Source organism: Cynoglossus semilaevis, chromosome 13 (assembly GCF_000523025.1).
Source record: "Cynoglossus semilaevis isolate Cse_v1.0 chromosome 13, Cse_v1.0, whole genome shotgun sequence".
NCBI lineage: Eukaryota > Metazoa > Chordata > Actinopteri > Pleuronectiformes > Cynoglossidae > Cynoglossus > Cynoglossus semilaevis.
Window position 1 is genome coordinate 15,588,701 of NC_024319.1, and position 23,043 is coordinate 15,611,743.

Below are 23,043 nucleotides of genomic sequence, written 5' to 3' on the forward strand. Positions count from 1 at the left end.
AGTATTGGTTCCAGACATACAGTATGTTACTTAAAGGAAGACGGTGCAACATGTAATTCTTTACAAACGTAAAACCTCCCCTCTGCCCTCCAGGGTGTGCTATAGCCATAGTTGTTTGGTGACCAGTGTCCCCCATATTTTTTAAGCCATGGCTAATAGTTTCTGTATTATTTTCCGTCTTATAGCCATTTGGAAAAGTATTTCATTGTCTCATAGATGAATGAAAACATTATTTGAAATCAGTTAATGATGTGTTTAGACCAAAAAAGATCTGGAATCACTGCCCTACAAGATTAAAAAGAAAACTCACTGTGGTGTTGAGTCCATGATGTCTGTAGTGATGGTCTGTTGTTTTATCTGAGGAATGGAGGATTAGCAGAGGTGAAGCCATGGGTTCCAGCACATCTGTCGACAAGCAGCTTCAACAATGTCTGTGAAGTGGCTCCTGCGGTGGACACTCGGGTAACACTGTCCTGGGCTACTTCACTCTACATGTGATAAACATCATGCTGTAAATAACTCTGCTTTAAAGAAAATACATTCTGCTGCCAGTTTAGAAAAAACACTTATTTTTCTTCACAAAGAAAAAACAGTAATAACAGTAATAACATCACAACAACAAATAAACACAAAGTAAAATATGTCTCTATCCGTTGTTGTTTCCCTGCAGGTTAAAGAGGACAAATGTGGCCCCGTGTCTTTTCCAACAGAGAGCTCTGTCAGGAGCTGAGGCCGTCAACGCACTAAGACCGTTTTATTTTGCCGTCCACCCAGACTTCTTTGGTCAACATCCCAGGGAACGGGTAATATACGCAAACAATTATTTTTCTTTATATAATTTTTTTTCATTAACACTACTTTATAAAACTCTGTTTTCACTTTGACATTAAAGAGTTTTTTCCAATAAATTTTTGTGTGAAAAAAAACACATTTTATTGACCATCATTGATAAAAGTATAAAACATCCAAGAGGCTGAATACTTATGTTTAGCACTGTATAACACAGATTATTATTGTCATTCATGTTTCTTCTTAATTGTCAAATTCACTAATAAAAAGACGTGAGGCCATGATTGTCCTTAATTTCCCTTTGGGATCAATAAAGTATCTATTTATCTATCCATATATCTATCTAACTTGGATGGATGTGAAAGACGTGTTTTCTTATTATAAATGTCTTTTAACACTTTTTAATGCCTAATGGAAGTTTTACACTTTAATTTCACTGCTTTTTACAGGAAGTGAATGAAAACTCTTTAAAAAGACTGAATGGCTACTTAGAGAATCTGCAGAAACCTGGCTTACACTCGGTTAAGCCAGTGAAGCTCACCTTTTACGTCCGGGACACAAAGGACGGCAGTGACGTGCAGACGGAGCTCACCCCAGGTACAGGTACCAACATTATGGAAATTAATTCTACCTTTCTTTGGTTGGTCTAATATCTAAAACTCCCTGTGGTTTTCAGGATTTCGGTCTGTGAGTATCACCTTGCACACCAGTGACGTCTTGAGCACGGTGATGAACGTATTAAAGTCGTGCAGTCTGTCTGTGGAGCACATGAAGGGACTGAAAGGAAGCACAGCAGTCTCCCAGAGTCCACCTGGGGGAGAAGTGCCTTTCTACAGACCTATCAAATGGGACAAGAGCTACTACACCTTCACTGGCTTCAGGGACCCTGAACAGGAGCTGGAACAGGCCAGGAGAGTGGAGCCTACACTCAGGTTAGTTACAGCTGATGTGGTATACAAACTGTTTGGTGAAAGTTGACCCTAATTTAAGACCCCAAGATGCCTCCTTCACACTCTGGTTTCTTGAAGATGTTTTCACCAAGAGGCTTCTTTAGTTCAGTTCTGAGGAAGCCTCTTGGATGAGAGGTGAAACCTACTCCGTCCAGTTGCCCTCGTTTAATTTCCTTTGTCTCAGCCTGTGGTTAAGAAAAATCGAGCCTGAGGCCACGAAGAAGCACATCGCTAGTCTTCCTCGGAGAGAAGAGCTGAAGAGACTGACCAAGGAGCTGTGTCACAAGTTTGACCTGGTCGACATCAGGTGGGTAACTGTGTGTTCTGTGGATGACTGAGAAGCTACATAGACACGTTTGCAATAGTTCAATGTCAAATCTGTGGAATTCCCCGCAGTCTTGGAACTGCTCTGTGATTGGCTAAGGATTCAAGTGACAACTTAGCTGTGAGGTTGTTAGGACCTAACACAGGAGACTAGTCTCACTCGAGATGTGATTACAATGTATATTAACAGTAGTGCCAGTGGTTAAAAAGCACCAAACTTTTAAACTTCTGGTTATCTCAGTGGTAAATCACAGCCTGGTGACATGTATGTGCGCAGGTGGCAGCGCAGCTGGGGCGTGGCCCACAGGTGCTCCCAGCTGCAGAGTCTGAGTCGTCTGTCCCAGCAGAACCCTGAGGCCCTCAACACTCTGCAAGGTAGGGAGTGGACCAGTTCCTCTCCTTCTGCTGCTTTTAATACAGTGTTCCCTCTCTATATCGCGGTTCTTCTTTCACTCACTCAGTACATCTCAGATTTTTATTCTAATCACACAAGAGTTTTGCTGTATCGCAGTATTTTATGGTAAATATGTTTTTTTAATTTCCAATATTTTCATTATCTTTTTGTTAAAAACAAATATTTTCTAACCTAAAAAAATATATATGATAGGAGAGGGACCACTGTAATACACAACAATCTGTGGACACTTCTTTAAGCTTCACTCTCTCTGCAGGCCACACTGTGGTGTTTGCTGACCTGTCAGGGATGAACGCTTCTGGACACGTCCTACTAGGAACTACAGATGTTCATCATCAGTGGACCAAAGTAATGCAGCTCTATGTTTTAGTTCTATTCGCTTTATATAAAAAAAAACTGTTTTACAATATTATAGAGAGAAACTAAAACCTGGAAGGTAAGAGTTTAGGCACAAGCAGCTGCTGATTAAGAGGCATTGAATTGAAAGTGTTTATTGATATTATAATGTTTTGGATAACATGACTATGAAGATTCTCAGTCATTCAGGTCAAAGGGGAAGAGTTCTGTTAGGCAACTGGACGTGAAATTTTCGTGAAAGGTGACATTTCACCTCTCATCCAAGAGGCTTCTTCAGCTCTAACTGGTGGAGGGGAGTACAGCAAATATACAGTATACTGTGGGTGTGACAAAAAATAAACATACTTCAGGTCCCTCATGTGACCGGAACCATTCTGATGAGGATTACAACGACACTTCCCCAGTTGACCCCAACGGCCCACCAGACAGGGGGAGCTGAAGTAGCTTTATTCTTTGTCCCACCCATAGTATATATTTGCTGTACTCCCCTCCACCAGTTAGAAGTGAAGAAGCCTCTTGGATAAGAGGTGAAACGTCCTGGATGCAGCCTAATATATGCATTTAGCTACCAGGACTGTGTGAGAACCTTGAGAAGTATGCTGTTTGATATCTTCCCTTCATCGTACTTGCAGCTCTTTCGGCAGCTCCCCAGCTATCGCAGCCTGCAGCAGCAGACGGATTTGCTGAAGGACAGGATCAGCTTCCTCCTGGGTGGTGCCCAGGTGGGCCATGTTGAGACACTGGGTCTGGTTCAGCCCATTGCAGAACACTACAGCACCCTGAGTACGTTTCATAAGAGCCTGATGTCCCAACATCTTCGCCTGCACCCAAGGAGCCTTCAGGGTCTCACCACGTCACTGGAAAAGTGAGGGTTCACATTGTGAAAACACGTCTTTCCATTTCCGGCCTCGTTCCTGACCTTCTGCTTGTGTCGTTCACAGTGATCGCTCAAATCCTAGTCTTCATGAAATGGGACACTTTATAATCCCCACCAAATGTGACCCACATAAGCTGCAAGTTTTCCTCCAGAGCCATGCGGCTGAAGCAAGGCAGCGCAACCAGCGCAAGATCTTGTAGGTCAAAGAGTGACTTGATGACTTTATATCCCTGGCTTTGATGTCAAAGTTGTTCCAGCTTTGTTGTTGTTGACCTCCATGTATTACCTGTCCAGGCTGCAGGAGGAGGAGGAGGCTCTGTTGAAGCAGTGTGTCCACAGTCTGTCCCTGAAGAGTCTGCGCAAGGATCCCAGCGTCAGCTCCAGTCAGATGATCACGTGCTGTAAAAGGCTGCTGGAGCAGCGCTCACCTCTCATGCAGGGTCTCCACATCTGCGTCTCCCACTTCTACTCTGTCTTGCAGGACGGTGACCTGTGTGTCCCCTGGCACTGGAAGAGCTGACATTGTTTTTGTTGTACTGGGTGCTGCTCAGACACCAAATCTGCATCAAACTGGGTCGTTTTGTATGTCAGAAGGTCGTGGTCCATTGGTCAGCCCTCAGCGGGAATGTTGACATTTCCTGTAGGACAATTAATGTGGGCTTGTCCAATCAAAGGCACTTCAGAATCACGTTTAAGAGAGTGCAATCGTACTGAAGCTGTTAAATTTTTTTTTTTTTAACAAATTGGTTTGTCCAAGTATTATTGCTGTTGTGCAACGTTCACTGAGATAATTGAGTCATTGTTTTGTTAACAAAACATTTAGTTCAGGCCACTCCAACATGTCCTACTGTTCTGTGTCATTTCCTTGAAAATTAAACCTGGCTGTTACCAATGTAAAGCAAATGCAGAGATCATTGATATATGCCTTTCAACATCAGCTCAGTAACATCAGTGATATGGAACATTCAGTGGTGTACCGTCAGGTCAGCAAAGCAACGCACGGATAATCTGAACAAATGAGTAACTGAACTGATCTTGAGGAAAGAGATTATTTTTTAATCAGAAGTTTTGGTGAGTAAATTATTATATAATTATATGTATTATTGATGCTTTTTGATGTACATTACATCTAGAGTTACAAATATAATGAGCAAGGGACACATTCTTTTAGCCTTTGTGTGTGTGTGTGTGTGTGTGAAACAAACCTGAATTTAGCTAGACCCATATTTTTTGAGATATGGACAAATTATTTAGCAATTCTTTTTTAGTGCAAAGTAACAAAATTAACAGAAAAAAATTTCTCCTGATATATTTGTGGATATTCTCAGTCGTCCATGTCGTCATAATAACCTCAAAAGCAGTTTTAAAGTAGGCAGCTGGACTCACCTCAAGTAAGTTGAAGATGTTTCGCCTCTCATCCACTGTGCTGTTCCCTTGGACTGACACTTTTCCTTTTCCTGGGGTTCATGAAACTTATCCAAAGAGATGTTCAGCCTGCCAATAGAGATGAAAAGTTACAGTGGTAATTGCATGAGAAAAAAAAAAGTATACATGTATAAATGTGTATAATTTTTGTAAAATTATTTTTTAAAGTTCTATCTTTTCCTACATGCTTCTCATCAAATTAGGGCATTAGAGAATATTTTTAGAAATTCTTATTTATTGAACTTTTTGAAGACCAAGCGGTCTTCGTGCAGATATTTAGAGGCCAAATAACAAAGCCCTATCTCGTACAATTCAATAACACGCTGACTGAAGCGATACATGCAGTAAGAATTAGTTTGAATGTGCAAACCGTGCAGCTCAAACACGGTACTGTTTAGCACGCTAACCAGCTGCCCAGCAGCGTGAAGGCGGTTAAAAACAAACCGTCTGCACGCTCTGCGGAAAACTGGTCTTTCACATGACGGGTTAATCGTCAAAGTGAAGAAAACCAGAGATGGCAATACTTATGTCGTAATAATTGCAAACCTTTTCACCGTGCCTTGATACAGCGCCATCTTACAACCTTCACGGCTCCGGAAAAGACTACCACTTCCTTCCGCTTTTAAAGGGCACGGCTGCGCCTCGTTATCCAATCACAAGCGTCCTGCACGACATCTACAATCAACCAGGTGACAGTCCAGGCTCATTAGTTTGTTAATGGGTAGATACATACAGTCACTGCACACTATTAGGCCGTAAGGTAAACCCTATTATAGAAGGTTTTAACCAAACAATAAACATAACATTTGGGAAACACAGGTGAAAGCACAGATACTCTACTTACTGCCACATGCTTTCACGGGTTTGATGTGGAAGTTTCGCGCAAACATTGAATCAAAGCTTAATATTATAAACACATATGAAATTAAATTTAAAATACAACACACATCAGTGGTATTTGTTTCTTATTATGTCTCTTTGTCTGTAGCCTTTCAAGTTCCTTTTTGATGTAAATATTTTTTCACAGGCCAACAACAAAAAAAAACAAAAACCCAAAATGTATGTGCTATAACCTAGCGCATACACTGCTAATACTACTAATCTTGCCAGTATATCAGAGCTACTGTATATACTAGCAGGCCAACTCTAGTGCACATTTGTACTAGAATTATGATCTCTGCACAGAGATATGATCTTGCAGGCCAAATATAATAACACTATGGGCCACATTTGGCCCCTGGGCCTGAGTTTGACACGTGTGATTTAGCAATACAGCAGTGGTACACTTATGTTACACATACACATATTACGTTGGAAGCCCCTCACGCCCCACCTGGTACCTCATCACAACCCCCAGAGGGCCCGCTCCACTATTTCAGAAGTACTGGGCTATATTAATATAGTGGGAAATCCACACAATACATTTGCAGTTGATCCACATCGGTGCATCACCTCCTGTGTCTGCTCCTCTTTTCCACCATTTTACAAGATTGTGGGGTTAATGACTGCTGTATGACTTATCAGTCCCAAGTGCTGACCTAACAACATCAAAGGAATCATGGAGGTCAAACAATACAAGGGGTCAGCCACGAGGACCACGGTGTCCAAGGACTGCTCATTGATAAGCCAGGGTTTCATCCTTAAACACACAATCTCTAAACTAAGGTTCACTTTTGACAGAATTGTAGTTGTCCTTGTTTACTTCCTAGAATTAAAATGTATTTTTACAAAAGATAAAGTAGTTTTTGGACAATTAAAAAAAAAAGTCTTCTGGTTCCAATAGGTTGCTAAGGGAAAAAGCTACTTGTTTGATGTCAAAGAATTATTAACAACTTTTTAAACACGAGTATATAAAAAAAAAATCACATAAGATTTAGTAAAGTAAATAAAATTTATTTGCTTAGACAACACAGAATCCCTGTTCTAATGGAAATAAAAAGTCAGCTGGTCACAGTTCATGGATACTGCTGCAATAGAAGCTTCTCAGTCATCACTCGACTGCCTTTTTTCATTTCATACAGCTCCGGATGCTGAGGAGAAGCAGCTTCATAAATATCATGGCTCCTCAGGGCTGTGTGTGTGCAGTGGGGATGGGGCTCAGAAGAAGTGGTGGTGGAGGAGGTTCACTTGCGCTGGACTTGTGTGAAAGTTGATGACAGCTGGAAGGGTTGGACAGGTTTTTTGCGAGAGTCTGGCGACATCCTCTGGACTGTTGTGGGCAGGAGTTGATTGCGTTTGATGATCTGCAGAGCCAGCTGAGTGTTGCCTGGAAACAGATCACAAGTAGACAAATGTCTTTATTTTGGTTGTGAACAAAAATATGACAGTATGACAGTATTTGATGGAGTTCTGACCATTCTGAAGTTCTAAGTAGACTCCTAATAAGATAGCTTCAGGCGGAATTTCTTTGTTGTTCACCATTGATGCAGCCTAAGAAACAACACAAACCACAGTGACATGAGCTTTCAATGGTAGCAGGATGTGATGCTGACTGCTGTAACACTGATTACCTGGTGTAGACACTTTCGAGCCTTTTCATATTCACTTCTTAAACAGTAGGCACTGCCCAGGTTAAAGAGCATCATGGCCCGAGCTGATGACACACTGCTGGGGTAACACAGAGGAGTCTGCTTCCCTGCTGCACACACACACACACACGGAGAAGGAAAACCATTGGAACAATCATTGCAACGTCTCTAAACTATTGGACACTTGGTGTGCTTTTTTTTACATAAATAATACACTTTTGGTGCTTTAAAAATAATCATTTCAGATAGTTGGTGTGAAAACATTCAGACTTACATGACTCCACAGGTTCATCACCTTTGTCCAAACCTGTTAACAATGACAATCATTAGGCCAGATTCAGGTTTACCAGGCTTTCCCAAACCCCTTACAACACATGTAGGTGAAGATCTGGTGGACTCTTTGAGAACACTTCTTTTAGTGTAAAAGAAATTCAGTGAACATTTCAACAAGGCTGAGACTGAGGTTGGGACACATTAGTGATAATGATGATAATGCCCTGGCTGGATGTTGTGAGGATAAAAAAAATACACCAACAGCTCTGAGATTTATTAATATGATCCTCACATTTTTTAACATGGTGGTTAGAAAAACATATTCCAACTCTTCCCTGCTGTAGTTCTGACTGATCACTAAAAATATTGAACATTGTTAACTAACTGTTGTTTCTAACGAGCCCATATTGGATCTTTTATGGCGTGAGGAGTGACATTGACACAGACCTTGGTCCTGTTCACTGCTCTGCACTCCCACTGACACGTCACTGACATTCTCCGGGTTGAGATGCGTAATGGCGTCAGAGATCCTGTCCAATGAGATGAGGGCTTCAGCAGCATACAGGTGACCCAGGAACCTGAACACACAGCAGGGCAAAGGGAAGACAATGGTTTGTAATATTTAGAAATAATAACAATAATCATGACAGTAATACCAGAAATATACCATAGCAAAACCTTGGGCATTTTAATGCTTAAAAAAATGAGGGTTAAACTGCAAAGTAACACTCAGTGATGAGAGTGGCTACAAATAAGTTTTGTCTGTCTGTCAGTTTTTTCTTGACAAAGAGCACAGAGTCCTGGGTTCGATTCCCAGAGGAACCACATGCTTGATTGTTAATCCTCTTCTTGTAAATCGCATTGGATAAAAACATCTGCTAAATGTATGAATGTAAATGTAACAATTCAGTAAACCGATTAGTATATTAAGGTGCCCAGTCCTACCTTTAAGTTTTCTCTTCTATGTTGTAAAGACACTTTTACAAATGGGTCCAGCACTTACTTCAGAGATCCAGACACCTTAGGTTGATGGAGAAGTTTTTCAGCATGATTCAAAGCCATCAAGTTGTCTCCCAAAGCCAAAGCGACATATGCACTACAGGCCAAGATTGAACACCTATAAATGAACAGGTGTCATTACTCATTGGTTTAAAAATGTGTTATGCCCTATTTATTATTACTGTTGTCTGACCAAAGATTCTTAGTTACCTAAGATTTTCTACCTCCTGTTTTCTAAGAGGAGATGATGGAGCTGCAGATAAGAATTTATCAGCATCTTGACCTTTCCCACTGCAGAAAAACATAAAATCAGGAATCATAACAAAAACAAAACTAACAGAAGGGGCTGTATTCATCAACAGAAAGTCTCCATGAAGGAAGAAAATATGGATTTTTCTGGTGAGTTGTAAGTAGATTTAAAATATGGAAAAATAAGATTATAATTGCAAAATCTCATAGGTTCTACTTATTATTACAAAAGGGTTCAATGCACATGACAGAAAAAGAAAATTCTGTCTGATGTGCACTACCTTGTGGGAAAATGTGGACATAACAATATCATGTATTTTTTTTAAATACAACAGGGAATTTGAAAGTGAACATTTGTACCAAATGTGTTGCTGAAAGCAAAGTAATGTCTATGTTGTGACGGTATCTGACCTGCAGGCGTCACTGTTCTCACTGCCGCTCTCCGTACTTCCCGACTGACTAAAGCTCTTGGAGCCATTCTCTGTCTTGGCGTCCTGCTGCTGATGTTCAGGCAGCAGTAGCAGGGCGTTTCTCAGGCAAATGGCTGCGAACTCCATGCTGGCCACTGGGATTGCTGCTGACTGGCCCTCACTGGGCAAACACAAACAAACATTTAGCAGGATATTACTTAAATTTGGACGAACAGACAAATACAAGTATCAGAACTACGGCTAACTGACCTGTAGATGGTATTCTGGGTGGACTGAGATGCCAGAACAATCTTGCGATGATAACCCTGCCCAACCACAGACTGGACTATACCTTTTTTACAAGGCAACCCTTTATTCTCCTGCTCCGAGCCCTGAAAAAAAAAATCATTAAATATCTTTAGTTGGTTTAACAATGTTTGAAAGTCCAATTGTTATGATTACAATATGTATCAAATAATATTGTATACCTCTCTGCTACACACTTATAACACATATTTGAATATATCAGCAAGTAAAGCAGCAGCAGTGAAATTAAAACCGTTAAAGAAGGATTGTGTAGAATTAGGGTTTAAGTTTCTCCAGGACAGGAATTTAGGATTTTTTTTCAGTTTTTGAGTTATTTGTGTGATGAGGAACGCCTACCCCTTTGTTGGCTGCAATGCAGCACTCAGCAAGCCGTAACCACAACCGAGGGTTGGAGTGGTAAACCTGCACCGCCTCCATCAGACACTCAAAGGCTGCCAGAGGCCGGCCGATGTGTAGCAGTTGTATCCCACAGTTATAGAGCAGCTCATAGCGTTTGTTGGCTAGTAGAGCACACATAGGGATTCCTGTGAACCTCTTAGCTGTGGAAGAAAGAAAGGACATATTATGTCATGTATGCAAATAACATATCATACCAAATACCATAGTTTTGAGCCTAATCCTGGAATTAAGTGTTGAACTTTAAAATTAATTTTAAGGGAATAATTTAGTTAAGACCTGCAAAAACATCCACAGGGCAAAAATGTTCTAACTATATTGTCGTTTTAAGAAAACTGGTCCTCACATACTATTATATGGACAAATATAATTATACAGGCTATGTAGAAAATGCTCACATACTGATCTATGAAGTACATTTTAACACAGGTCAGATGTAACTATTCCCCAGGTGGTGAATTTAACTTAAGGATCTACGAAACATTCAAAAATCAAACTTTATTTTATCAGAAAGGGGAAACATTTTAATCATTACTTAAGTTTTACTGTTTCATGCCCTAAAGATGGGTATTAATTATGACTGAGTATTGTATTAATGTCTTAATAAATATCAGTTTGAGAGAGCATGAAAGCTCCTTCTGTACTTTTTGGGACCTACACTGGCCATTGTTGCCATCCCCCAGTTGTGCACACGTGTGGTCATTCTCTTGCAGCGCCTTCTTAAAATAGAAAATGCCTAAGTTATGTTTCCCCATTGCAAAGTGGATGCAGCCCAGGTTGTTCCAGAACATACAGCGGACACATTCTCCTGAAAAAAACAAAACAAAACAAAACACAAGGATAATATCAATCAAACATCAAGTGGCACAGATAAATGTTTCTAATGTGGTTAAATACATCCACTCTGTAATCATCTTATGATGAGACACATACAGGAGGAAACCACAGTTAAGTTAAAAGGCCAGCTAATGGGCTCTTGACTAGAGAAAATCAAATCATCATGATGAGTGCTGTGGTTGTCACCTGTCTTTATGGGACCTGGATGCTCTGCGATGTTGGAGCTGTTCAATAGCTTGACAGCTTTCCTGTAGTTTCCCCTCAGGTACTCAAAATTACTCTTCAAGAAAAGCGAGGGGGCAGACTGATGGAGGGATCAAAGAGCCAGTCAGAACTCTGCTGTCAGGATTTGCAAGATGGCTTTCTAACTTCAGTATTTACTCACGTTTCCTGCTGTGTTCATCACTGATTTGATTTCTCTTTTACAGGCCTTGGATGACTTCATCTGAATGTAGGCTCTCACCTTGTACTACAGAAAAAAAGAGGTAGTCAACATCAACATGGAGCAATGAAGTATAGAAAATGCAGAACTTTGTGAACAGAGCAGTTACCTGGTGCATCTTTGACTTAGCTGCCTCATTCATGGCTGTGAACTCTGCTTTTTGATTGGCTCCCTCTTTGGTTGAATTGTTGTTCTGTCAATAAATGAAATCAGGAGAAAAAGAAATCACAATGAGAGAAAAAAGAAAAAGGATTTTACTTTTAAAGAAAATATTTTACTTTTGATAAACCTCAGAAACCTAATAATTGCATTCTTTGTTAAAGCATTTACGTAACAGAGGAGAAAGTGAAATGAAAGAAGAACAAACAGGGAATAATAGATAAAAGCAGACATTGACAAAACTGTGGCTTCTTTTTTCTACAGTGATTAAACAGATCTTACCTCTCCTTTGCCATTCTTGTTGTTTCCTTGCACAGAGAGTTTGTCCAACACAGCCAGTAGATGGAGCGCCTTCTCTGGTTGGAAGGTGAGGAGGTACAGATCCACAAGCAGGAAGCAAACGGCCTGAGCAAACTTTTCTTCAAGGACAAATAGCAGAATTACTCCATGCCAAACTCAAGACTGACACATACTATAAATCCACAAATTTGCCTATAGAATTTGAAGAATCAAAAGTGCCACAACATACCAAATGGTTCAAGAAACTGGTACAACTTCTCTCCTATGGAGATGGCTTCAGAGTACTGTCTCATATGATAGTGGATGATGGCCTGATTGTAGTACAGCGAACTGTTTTCAACATCATCCAGCCCATCAACGTCTTCTGCTGATGTGTGAACCTTAGAGATAACGGATATTCCATGTCAAACAAGACAGCAATAATACATTTTTGTAAAATAACAATATTTTACAAGGGCGTTCCTCTAAAGAGGTTCCATATCAAGTGAAACCATGAGAGAAAACATAACACATCTCCGCAGTTACCTGATTCTTCATTTTCATTAGGGTGTCCTTCAGATCCCATGTGGTGCTCTGACCACTTTTATAAAACTCTACCACAGCTTTATTCATGGCAATCTTGTAATCATCTTTGTTGTGTTCCTGCAAAGCGTCAAGGTGTTTGAGAGACTCATCGTATTTTCCAGCCTTAAAGGGAAACAAAAGTCTGTTTCATTATATTTGCAAAACACAATTTCAAACCTAAAATTTTAAATCTATATTGTTGTAAAAAAATAATAAAAAAAAAACTTGAAAAAAAAAAGTGTACACATGCACAATCATTCCCTGCTGACAGATTTTCTATCTGTTGATGTATCTGGCCACAATTTGCTTCACTAAATAAAATCCACACAAAGTAAACAGTAAAAAAATATTTACCAGAAATGCTTCATATGCACTTGCTGCCATTTCTTTCTCTTGGTCTGTCATTCCAGGGGATGAAGAGCTGTCATGTTTTGCCTCATTTTGTTCTGTATTAAATTTAAACATTGGGAAAAGAAAAGAAATTTGCAAATGATTATTTTTCAAAATGGCTAAAATGCAACAGGCAGTGTTGACAAAACTGAATGAAATCACTACATCGAGGGGATGATTTATGGGGACATTACATAAACCAATAATGCTTTCCCTTTGGTTTGAATTAAACAAAGTGTAAATGTGAGTTTGGTTTGTTGTTCGTCTCTATATGTGGCTACAATGTCTATAATGGACTTGAGATTAAGAATTAGCCTGCATTGTTTCGTTTCTATCTATCATTTGGTTATCATTTTAAGGCTCCCCTAAAACCTGTAACAGGATTTAGCTATAGAAGATGAGTGGCTCACTACACATATAACGCCAAAAAGATAGTACTGTGATTATAGTAGTAATCAACATTTTAAAAGTAAAATGTAGAACTGCTGATATCTACCTATATTTAACTCGTTTTCATTAGCTAAAATGACAGTTTTCACAGTTGATGAAAACTGTCATTTTGATGCGCTTACAGACAGCATAGAATTGTAGCATTTTATGTCACGTGCAATGATAATAATGTAATATTAACGCCCGTACGCCAATTTAAGTTTAAACATAAAGCTTGTCTGTGTGACAGAACAAGAATCTATGTGCAAAACATGCATGTGGGCTAAGCTACCGTTCTACATAGTTAAATAAAGAGGATAATGGAAATAAGAATAACACAACTGCCTGTTTTCAAACAACTTGGAAATTAAATGCCTGATTCAACACAAAAATGAATTATTTAATCATCTAGCAAAGTTCATTTAGCTGCATATGATAGAGAGCTACATCTAACTGACCGGAGCTGGCTAACTTGCTAGCATTGACACTTACCTGCATTTTCCGCCATGTTTAACTTCTTTTTGGGTGTATTAAAAAAATGCTGATTTTTTTGTGGGATGTAATTAAAGTGAAATCAGTTAGCCGACTGTAATAATACCGAAAGCAAGGGTAAATGTTTAATTTTCCCAGTATTTGACTGAGAGTGTTCTGTTGGTCCGCTCTAAAAAGATTATTTTTCGCCGGTGGTTGATGAGTTGCAACATTCGCGTTTTGGCGCTACAGCGCCCCTATGCCAGAACGAGGACATATGGTAAATAACAATGTTTTAAAGCACCCTTAGTAAAGATTTTTTATGTTATTAAAAAAAACATGTTTGATTTAAAATAAAAACAACAACATGGTTTTCTCTAGAATGTGCGCAGTTCCCTGAATGTATAAAGCATTGTTTTAATTAAACCAACATTTTTATTTACATGAAAAGTCTATCCTTTCTCTGCAGGCCATGATGTTGGCTTCCTGTATGGCTAACAAAAGAGAACCAGTAAACATTTTGATTAGAAGCTTATGGTCTTAAAGGCTAGTTGAGAGTTTTTCTAGTTTGCTTTGCAGTCTGTAGTCTCCCACTTTCTTTGCAGGTGAGATGTTCCTTCACTGAAATTATATTTATTTAAAAGTTATTTTTATCCCATGAGTAAGCTCTTGTTTATGATCAAAGATCAAAGCTTTGAATTTACAGTGCTTATTGAAAAATGTATATTAGCTGGAAGACTCCTTTCAAAAATACTTGAAAGCAAAATTCTGATTAGTACTACAGCAAATGTTTTAAATAGAATTACATTTTTCTTAAACTGTATCTAAACAAGAACAAAAACTTTGTAAAATGGTATTGATGTATCAGGCAAACACAAATATAACATTTTTATCTTTCAGTGCCCATATAATCCTACACTCTAATTCTACTCTGCATTTAAGACAGCCATTCTAGTGATGCTGTACACAAAGTGTGCTTGAGAGTTGGTGATTTTTGTGTTGCTCAAAACACTGCCATGGATCAGTTTTGAAAATTCCTAAAAAAAATCTGATTTTTAACTACTACACCACATGCTACTGCTCCCGGGCGCTTAAAGCTGCCCACTGCTCACCTTGGTGATGGGTTAAAAGCAGAGGTCACATTTGGTTGTATCCCCATGTTACAATGACAATAAAGACTATAATAATAATAATCATAATAAAATAAATAAAGTTTGTCATTTTTTAAAATCTCAAATACCACTCAATGAAATGTCGCCAGATTGATCTGCTGAAAGTCTATAATTTATTGTAACCCAGGTTGTTTAAATCACATTTTATTTACCCTGCAATCCATTCAACATAGGTAGTCACAGATCACCATTGCATCAATGTGCATCGTTCAATACATTAATGTAGTACAAATACAGTTGTTGTTCTCATTTTTTATTACATTATAAAATACATTTTTTTTAAATTAAGGTCTTGTGGGGCTGTTAGACTGTTACAGAGATTAAAATAATAAACATTTGACAGGAATCCTTAGAGAAAATTGCTTTTGAAGGGAATTTCTGTAATCTCTTGAAATGTAATAGCAACTTCTGTAAATCTGTTGTGAATGACACACTGCAAGGCTACTGCGGTGACACTCAACTACCAGTGGTTGAGTGGGTGGTGTTGAAAGTTAGATGTAAAAGGTGGAAGTAAAAGTCTGACTGTCAGAAAACAGTCACTCTGCTGCAGGGTTTCGACATGGACAAGCTTAAGACAGTTCTCAGCATTGCGAGCAAGCAGACCAACTTGGGTTGTGGACTGCTGGCCCTGATAACAGCGGGAGGGGAGCAGATCTTCTCCTCAGCTGTCTTCAGTTGTCCATGCAATGATCAGAACTTCATATATGGCATTGTGTTCTTACTGGTACCTGCTCTGGCTCTTCTACTGCTGGGTTACATTCTGAACAAGAAGACATGGAAGCTGTTGACAGGTCTGTGTTACCGCAAAGAAAAACTGTGCAGCTGTAAAAGGCTGAAGGTCACCGTTACCATCCTCTTCCAGATCAGCAATACAGCACTGGTGGCACCTTCTACATGGATTGCCGTGGCTCTGCTCAGTGGCAAATACTATGAGTGTCTAAGGACTGGGACCACTGCTTTTATCAGTGATTTGTGTAACAAAACCAAGGCTGATTGTGCAGATCTTCAAAAGTTCCCCTGTGATCAAGATATAAAAGGAGCTGGAGAGGTCATGCTTGCTCTTAAAGCTGAGTCTCAGGTTAGTGCTGTATCTTCTTTTCCAACAAGTCAGACTTATAAGTAGCTAATAAACAGACCTCCCTTTGTACTTTATAGGCCATGTAGTTAAAGTACTGCTTTAATATCTCTCAAATACTGGGAAAAATGTCTGTTTGGAGCCAGTCAGAAATGGATGTGGGAATACTGAGCTCTTACACATTTTCTAAAAGGTGTCTCAATAACTCCATATTTGTGAAACTGCTTTTTTTTCAATTTGTGATGAAACTTTGGAGATTTTAATTTTAGCTGTTTTACTTTCAGAACCTGTTTTACTGTGATAGTTTTGCTGATCAGGTTCTTCCATTTTTTCCTCCTGTGTTTCTAAAGTTTATTTATGTACAACCTAGAAGTACTGATATAGAATATATTCTACATTAAAAAACTGTATAATGTATTTGTTTCTTTGATAACTGCAGATTCTAGGTTGGCTGCTCATCGCCTCCATCATGCTGACCAACTTGCTCCTGAGCTGTTTGGCTCGGTGCATGTCCCCTATCAGCTACCTTCAGCTCAGGTTCTGGCGATCGTATGCTCAGGAAGAGTGCAGGCTGATGGATTCATATGTAGAAAAACATGCCAAAGAACTTGCTGAGAGGAATCTAAAAAGTTTCTTTGACCAGACGGTCCCTGAAGCCATCGTCACACCATCCAACCAGGACTGGGAAAAGATCTCATCACTCTACAAGTTCAGTGCCAAAAAACAGTACTACAGCACTTTGCATCGTTTTGTAGCGTGTAAAGAGCATGGAAGTGTGAGGCTTGGCTCAGTCGTGTCTCATGATAACAACCCTGCAGTTCTTCACTTTGTAGATGATGGCAGGATTCCAATGTGAGGGGTTTTCAGCATCCATATACTATATATCTTACACTAGTTTGTAGATTTCAGTTGATCAACCAGCCAATCAATCAAATGTTATTAATCAAATGCCAAAATTCAGAGGAACTCATTCCAGGAACAAATAATGGCACTAAACATTATTCACCATCTCTTTTATCCCACCAATATTCTAGTAAAGTAATCTGAACCCATGGTTGTATTTGATTAATTTTGTAAAATCAAGAGTTAAATCTTCTGGAACATTTCTCATCTGCCAGAAGGCTAATTTGCATAATCCTGCTTCCTTTTTAACTGTGGGAGACTTCACCTCTCACATCTTCTTTACCATTTACTAGAAATGGTCAGTTTTATATTAAAAAGTGTTGTGAGATGAATCAATGAAACACACCTGTGTGTGCAGAATCAGGTCATGACATTGTTTTTAAATGTGAGAAGCACTTCCTGTCCTCTGCTGTTTGACTGTAGGCTATTTACTTTCAGCTTCTAGGAAACGAAACTTCTGCTGAAACACGTGCTAGTCTGGACAACAGTAGCATAGTAATGATGGTGTCCATACATAGAGATAATGTATGAAAAGGCTGCAGAGCCCACTGTTATATGCACTCAGAGCAGTTGCTTTTATGGCAATGGAATGGAAAAAACCCACAAAGAGGATGTGATCACTTCTCTGCTACAAATGTACATTTGCTTCAGTGCATTGATGCACTTTTGATGTGCAGAAAAAAGGGTAGTTGAAGGGTAGTTGAAAACAGGATTTTTGTGATTGATGTAACACTGAAAATGTAATACAACTGAATCAGAAGACTGAGAATGTTGCAGTGTCTTTTGTTTCCCCTTGGTGTACCAGTTAACATCACTGAAACTGTCACAAACCGCTGATCTAAAAACCAGACCAGCAGGATTTCCCATGCTGCAGAGATACAGGGATCTAAAAAAAAGGGCGTTGATGACCTTTTCATTTGGAGGCTGTGAAGCAGGGACTTCCCTCTGAAGAACAGAGGATTTGTTACGAACGAGTTGATGAGCAGTAGGAAGTGTCTTACTGACTGAAGGAGGAGCCTGGAAGGAGGTTCAGTCTAAGGGAGGAGCATAGAGAGGCTTGGCCTTTGTGTTTTTTGCTGAGCTGTAAACAGCAACAGGGAATGACTTGAAGCAGCAGCCACAACTTTTCTTCTCCTACGATCATTTTTACAGTGTTGTGTGGATTTTTATTGAGCGTGTGAACCATGGATAACTTCAAGACCGTCCTGCGTTTTTTCTTGGATCAGAAAGCCACCATTGGCTACAGCTTTATGGCTCTCCTTACTATAGGTGGAGAACGGGTTTTCTCCATGGTCTCCTTTCAGTGTCCCTGCAACCATGACCAGAACTTTGCATATGGACTGACTTTTCTTCTGGGCCCTGCTGTAGTTCTTTTGGTCTTTGGCCTGTTCTTCAGTACCAGGTTGTGGAGGCTCTACACAGGCTGCTGTCTCAGTCCCAGGAAGCTTTGTCCCCGTGGGAACTGTTACGGCTGCCTCAAGGGGTTAATGAGCATCTTCACTGGGGCTTGCGTGGCCCCAATAATGTGGCTCTCAGTGGCCCTGCTCAATGGGACCTTTTATGAATGTGCTGTCAGCGGTCTTGATGATAATCTGGTAGTAGATGTGTTTTGCAAAAACAAGACCATGAAGTGTCGGGAAGAGCTGGCTCGTGTGCCATGTGATCGGTCCAAACTGTCCAGTGATGAGCGCATGGAGCTATTGCTGATGCTCAGGGCCCAGTCTCAGGTGAGGGACACACACCTGAGCATGTGGACAGTTTAAATAAACTATAAAAACCTGTTTCTTACACATAGTGTTGGTTGAAGTGGCGGGGGACGAGTAGGAAATATTTAAATAAATCTAGTTTTTTGTCCTTCCAATATAATTTTGTAATCCTAAATAACAGTGTCATGAGTTGGAAAAATGATTTTGTCCAGTAACAGAAATGAACCTAAAAAATAATTGAGAGTGCACACGTTAACCTGTCATTATAATCAACAGTTCTGAGTGTCAGTCTATGTGTCATTCCACAGATCCTGGGCTGGTGTATTATCATTATCTCTGCCATCGTGGGACTCGTGGGAACCTGCTGTAAAAATTGTCGTTCCAAAGTCAGCTACCTGCAGCTGACATTCTGGAAACGATACACAGAGAAAGAGAAGGACCTTTTTGACACTTACGCTCTGGACTATGCCACCAAGCTGGCTGAGAGAAACCTGCAGAGCTTCTTTGAGAACAAGAGTCCTATTCCATTTCCTTTTCCTAACCACAGGGCGTGGGAAGAAATCTCTGAATATTACAACTTTTCCAGGAGTGAGCAGTATTACAGCACTTTGCAGCAGTATGTAGAGAGGACAGACCGAGACTTCACCCCAGAGAGGAGACATGTCATGGAGTTCAAGGATGGAATAGAAATGGCTTGAGGGAGATTTGTTAGGCCTCTGTGTGAGCTTATCTTTCTTGTTGTCCATAATAATGAACCTGATTTAATCTGCTTCTAATTGTGCAGTCTGAACTGAGGCAATACACAAGGGCATAACCACTCATCTAAACACATTTATCCTCCTACCTCTGTAACACTGTTTACATCAGCGCAATGACATTTTGACAATGATTGGTACGCTTTTTTTCCTTTAAACTGCATTAATTTAACATTTTTATTTTTAGAGTCATAGTCTACTTTGCCACATTAAAATGTAACATAAGAGCTCAATTTATTTTTGATGACGTTTCCAGTATTGTTTGTGGTGTGATGAAACAACACTGATGAAAATCTGGGTATGTTTCATTGTTTTGCATATTTTAATAATTTAAAAATATACTTTTATGGTATATCCACCGTTGATAACAGTAATATTGTACAAATACGGTTCTGAAAAAGTCTCCAAAAATAAACATTTCTCAAACATAAATGAAAATGCTCTTATTTCCCTCAATATATGGAGCAATGCCTTTTTTATGGTTATATATATATATATATATATATATACACACACAACATACCCGTCAACATACCCGTCTAATAGATTCCTGAATAAGTCTTCAAAAATAAGAGTCAATATTATTCTGTGAATAAAAAAAAAACCATACACACACCATTGTCTACATTTTTATTTACCTTTAACCAAATTTGATTTCATACTAAAAAGTTACTATGTAATTAATGCACACAGTGGAAAGGCCAATAAGCTACTTAGACGAATTTCAAAGCTAAAAAACGATCAGATACGTCAAAATAGCTTTAAACAGACACAAAGACATGGTTAATTATTTAACCCAGACTCAAATATACAGTATATTTAAAGGTCTTGAGAACTAATGAACTAGTTCTGTCACTGGCGACAGTGTGACTGTGTTCATGAATCATATAAATAAAGTTTTTTTTTCAACCCAGCTTCCTGTCTTGTACTCACAGGCCAAACCAATCGATATCACAAAACTGTTTACAGGTTACACCGGCATCAGACTAAAACATCGGAAGGACGATCGCATCGATCGCCACTGTCCAACACGCAGCACTAAGCGTATGTGTGTTAGCGTTAGCCTAGCGGGGATGAATTTTCTAACGTCAACCTAACACGGATCAACAGAAAATGACAGACTACGCCGAGGAGCAGCGGAATGAACTAGAGGCAATAGAGTCAATCTACCCAGACTCTTATACAGGTTTGTCTGTCCTAGCACACACAGAGACGGTTAAACCTTATATGCTAACAAGTAAAGCTAATTGACTACTTTCCAGTGTAGAAGTACTCCATTCAGTTCACGTTGTTAAACTTTCATTGTTATCTTTACTGGTACCTAGGTGGACAGGAACAAACAATGTATTAATCATTTAAATTGACGACTTCATGCAACCTATAGCGTAATAATCAAGTTATCCAAAACGTTTTTTTTTTAAAGTGCTTTCAGATGACCCCACCAGCTTTACCATCACTGTCACGTCAGATGCAGGAGAAAATGATGAAAGTGAGTATACTGTCACAGAAATAAGATTACATGTTATGTAGAAACCGTATAAGTAACATATAAGTGTTTAAATAAAACATTCTTAAACGTGTTACTTATGTCAAATCTGGTTAAGAAGTTAACCAGAACCTTAATTTGACAGAGAAAAAACTAATACAAGGTAATTTACCTGATCAATAACAATACATACACATTTACAGTGAGTGGGTGTACATGTAATTGATTCTGTGTCAAGATTGTGTACGTCGTGCACTTAACCTTCTTTCCTTTGCAGCTGTGGAAGCTACACTAAAGTTTACATATGTAGAAAAGTACCCAGATGAGCCTCCTCTGTGGGAGATCTATTCCCAGGAGAACCTAGAGGACAGTGATGCAGAAGACGTTCTTGCTCTGCTTCAACAACAGGTCTGTCAATCTCTGCTCTATGTAGTCTATCATAACCAGCGGAGGGCAGCATTTGTTATATATGGAAGTATATATGGATGTAAAATTTGTCTGGTGTTGTTAAAAAATTAGGATTATCAGTAAAACACATGTACATGTGATTTCTGTGCAGGCAGAAGAAAACCTGGGCATGGTGATGATTTTCACCCTGGTGACAGCTGTCCAGGAGAAACTCAATGAAATTGTGGATCAGATCAAAAACAGACAAGAAGAAGAGAAACAGAGGAAAGAGAGAGAAGCAGAGGAAGCAGAGAAGGTAAGAACAGTATTTTTCATTATGATAATAATGAAAAATACTAAAAGAGAGAAAATTGACTTTTGACTGCAGAGGCTGTTCATGTATATAAAGGAAACATGTACCATAGTGTTAAAAAATGACATTTTGAAATTTCACCACCCACAACTTTTACTTAACTCACAAGATGTTTTTGTTTGACAGGTTGCGTTTCAGGGCACGGTGGTAACCATTGAAAGCTTTTTAGCCTGGAAGGCCTCGTTCGAACTGGAGATGAATGAGCTGAGGAGAAAAAAACAGAAGGAAGATGAGCAGGCGGGAAAATCCAAACTGACAGGTGAAGTCCTGCTCTCATACCAACACTTCAACAGATAAAATCTTCATTAGGGTCATAGAGTCATCACTGTTTCTCTTTGTTCTCTCATAATTAAACATTATTATCTTCAACAGGTAAACAGTTGTTTGAGAGAGACCACAACCTGGACACATCAGACATCCAGTTCCTTGAAGACAGTAAGCAGTTCCTTTAAAATATTCAGTGGCCCTGAAAGTATTTTTTTAGAAAGTGTGTATATATATATATATGAAATGTATATATATATATGAAATGTGTATATATATATATATATATATGAAATGTGTATATATATATACACACACAAATTCGACCCATCCTTTTCTCTGTTTGGTTCTGCAGCTGGAAACAGTGTGGAGGTGGACGAATCACTCTTTCAGGACATTGAGGATTTGGACTTGGATGAGGACGACCCGGACTTTGATCCTTTAGACATAGGCAGCGATGAAGACTAAAGCGGGACTATAGTTCAACACTGTTAGGAGCTTCTTCTCCTTTCTGAGATATGATCATCTGCCCACACACAGGAAGAAGATCCGAGAGATGCATTTTTTTTAAAGACTCTTACAGTTGTTGAGGAAAACGGCATCTAAAAACAGTTAAACACAATTACGCCTCCTGTTGCCGAGAAACTGTTTGATGTCGAACCTTCTGGTAACGTGCACGTCATTTGGCCAGCAGAGGGCATTGAAACATCAAGAATAAATAAGAAATAAAGCGTTGCTATAATTGGCTGACTTATTCGTATAACATTGTACAATAGTATTATTTTAACTCAATATTTGTTTGGTTAAAATCAACCGTTATTAACAACACATTAAATTGACCATTTAAATTCAATGTTTAAGAAATTGGTTTTTATTGAGTTTTAACAACTGAGTTTTGAACACGTGGAGCAAAGGAAAATATATAACTTTTATTTTTTATTACATTTAGGAAGTTTTTTTGAAACAACTTGTGAAATGACGCCATATCCCAGTAGCAGTGGGCTTCACTTC

The 23,043-nt window shown here is 39.2% G+C and overlaps 5 protein-coding genes and 1 long non-coding RNA gene across 7 annotated transcripts; 4 read left to right on the forward strand and 2 right to left on the reverse strand.

Annotated features, from left to right (window-relative positions):
- The first annotated feature begins 320 nt into the window (after window positions 1-320).
- tcaim (T cell activation inhibitor, mitochondrial) lies at window positions 321-4,808 on the forward strand. Of its 2 annotated transcripts, none has more exons than XM_008323854.3 (10): window positions 321-462; window positions 671-803; window positions 1,239-1,386; window positions 1,466-1,721; window positions 1,924-2,046; window positions 2,341-2,438; window positions 2,735-2,826; window positions 3,468-3,700; window positions 3,777-3,908; window positions 4,007-4,808. In XM_008323854.3, the coding sequence occupies exons 1-10, from the start codon at window positions 428-430 to the stop codon at window positions 4,230-4,232; spliced, it is 1,476 nt and encodes a 491-aa protein (XP_008322076.1). In that variant the 5' UTR covers window positions 321-427; the 3' UTR covers window positions 4,233-4,808. The 2 variants fall into 2 exon arrangements, with proteins under 2 accessions (XP_008322076.1, XP_008322077.1); XM_008323855.3 differs by having other exon boundaries at window positions 370-511.
- LOC112487922 (uncharacterized) lies at window positions 355-6,151 on the reverse strand. The gene is made up of 3 exons (XR_003051476.1): window positions 5,684-6,151; window positions 5,099-5,206; window positions 355-488 (listed from the first exon to the last, which is right to left on the reverse strand). It is a non-coding gene; the product is annotated as an uncharacterized LOC112487922 (long non-coding RNA).
- Window positions 6,152-7,009: 858 nt separating this feature from the next.
- Window positions 7,010-14,279, reverse strand: cnot10 (CCR4-NOT transcription complex, subunit 10). The gene is made up of 19 exons (XM_008323860.3): window positions 13,933-14,279; window positions 12,976-13,067; window positions 12,583-12,744; window positions 12,287-12,437; window positions 12,040-12,176; window positions 11,708-11,791; window positions 11,542-11,625; window positions 11,343-11,460; window positions 10,978-11,127; window positions 10,260-10,462; window positions 9,867-9,988; window positions 9,598-9,777; window positions 9,148-9,228; window positions 8,942-9,055; window positions 8,386-8,516; window positions 7,940-7,972; window positions 7,648-7,775; window positions 7,492-7,567; window positions 7,010-7,403 (listed from the first exon to the last, which is right to left on the reverse strand). The coding sequence occupies exons 1-19, from the start codon at window positions 13,946-13,948 to the stop codon at window positions 7,261-7,263; spliced, it is 2,205 nt and encodes a 734-aa protein (XP_008322082.1). The 5' UTR covers window positions 13,949-14,279; the 3' UTR covers window positions 7,010-7,260.
- A 1,320-nt stretch (window positions 14,280-15,599) lies between these two features.
- On the forward strand, window positions 15,600-17,827 carry calhm6 (calcium homeostasis modulator family member 6). Its single transcript, XM_008323861.3, has 2 exons — window positions 15,600-16,161; window positions 16,598-17,827. The coding sequence occupies exons 1-2, from the start codon at window positions 15,643-15,645 to the stop codon at window positions 17,012-17,014; spliced, it is 936 nt and encodes a 311-aa protein (XP_008322083.1). The 5' UTR covers window positions 15,600-15,642; the 3' UTR covers window positions 17,015-17,827.
- A 142-nt stretch (window positions 17,828-17,969) lies between these two features.
- LOC103388733 (calcium homeostasis modulator protein 5-like) lies at window positions 17,970-19,954 on the forward strand. Its single transcript, XM_008323862.3, has 2 exons — window positions 17,970-18,788; window positions 19,076-19,954. The coding sequence occupies exons 1-2, from the start codon at window positions 18,246-18,248 to the stop codon at window positions 19,463-19,465; spliced, it is 933 nt and encodes a 310-aa protein (XP_008322084.1). The 5' UTR covers window positions 17,970-18,245; the 3' UTR covers window positions 19,466-19,954.
- A 534-nt stretch (window positions 19,955-20,488) lies between these two features.
- rwdd1 (RWD domain containing 1) lies at window positions 20,489-22,885 on the forward strand. Its single transcript, XM_008323863.3, has 7 exons — window positions 20,489-20,708; window positions 20,946-21,011; window positions 21,286-21,416; window positions 21,568-21,711; window positions 21,895-22,027; window positions 22,141-22,203; window positions 22,388-22,885. Exons 1-7 carry the CDS (start codon window positions 20,636-20,638, stop codon window positions 22,498-22,500), a joined length of 723 nt encoding a protein of 240 aa, XP_008322085.1. The 5' UTR covers window positions 20,489-20,635; the 3' UTR covers window positions 22,501-22,885.
- The last annotated feature ends 158 nt before the right edge of the window (window positions 22,886-23,043 follow it).

Excerpts from the sequence above, each read along its gene's own strand:
- tcaim (XM_008323854.3), top strand. The coding sequence starts at position 428 with ATGTCTGTGAAGTGGCTCCTGCGGTGGACACTCGG. Across the intron at positions 463-670 it reads CTCCTGCGGTGGACACTCGG|GTTAAAGAGGACAAATGTGG; the intron begins GTAACACTGTCC and ends GTTTCCCTGCAG. Across the intron at positions 1,722-1,923 it reads AGAGTGGAGCCTACACTCAG|CCTGTGGTTAAGAAAAATCG; the intron begins GTTAGTTACAGC and ends CCTTTGTCTCAG.
- calhm6 (XM_008323861.3), top strand. The coding sequence starts at position 15,643 with ATGGACAAGCTTAAGACAGTTCTCAGCATTGCGAGCAAGCAGACCAAC. Across the intron at positions 16,162-16,597 it reads CTCTTAAAGCTGAGTCTCAG|ATTCTAGGTTGGCTGCTCAT; the intron begins GTTAGTGCTGTA and ends TGATAACTGCAG.
- rwdd1 (XM_008323863.3), top strand. The coding sequence starts at position 20,636 with ATGACAGACTACGCCGAGGAGCAGCGGAATGAACTAGAGGCAATAGAG. Across the intron at positions 21,712-21,894 it reads AAGCAGAGGAAGCAGAGAAG|GTTGCGTTTCAGGGCACGGT; the intron begins GTAAGAACAGTA and ends TTTGTTTGACAG. Across the intron at positions 22,204-22,387 it reads CATCCAGTTCCTTGAAGACA|CTGGAAACAGTGTGGAGGTG; the intron begins GTAAGCAGTTCC and ends TTGGTTCTGCAG.
- cnot10 (XM_008323860.3), bottom strand. Across the intron at positions 9,229-9,597 it reads GAGAACAGTGACGCCTGCAG|TGGGAAAGGTCAAGATGCTG; the intron begins GTCAGATACCGT and ends GTTTTTCTGCAG. Across the intron at positions 9,056-9,147 it reads CAGGAGGTAGAAAATCTTAG|GTGTTCAATCTTGGCCTGTA; the intron begins GTAACTAAGAAT and ends GTTCATTTATAG.
- LOC103388733 (XM_008323862.3), top strand. The coding sequence starts at position 18,246 with ATGGATAACTTCAAGACCGTCCTGCGTTTTTTCTTGGATCAGAAAGCC. Across the intron at positions 18,789-19,075 it reads TGCTCAGGGCCCAGTCTCAG|ATCCTGGGCTGGTGTATTAT; the intron begins GTGAGGGACACA and ends GTCATTCCACAG.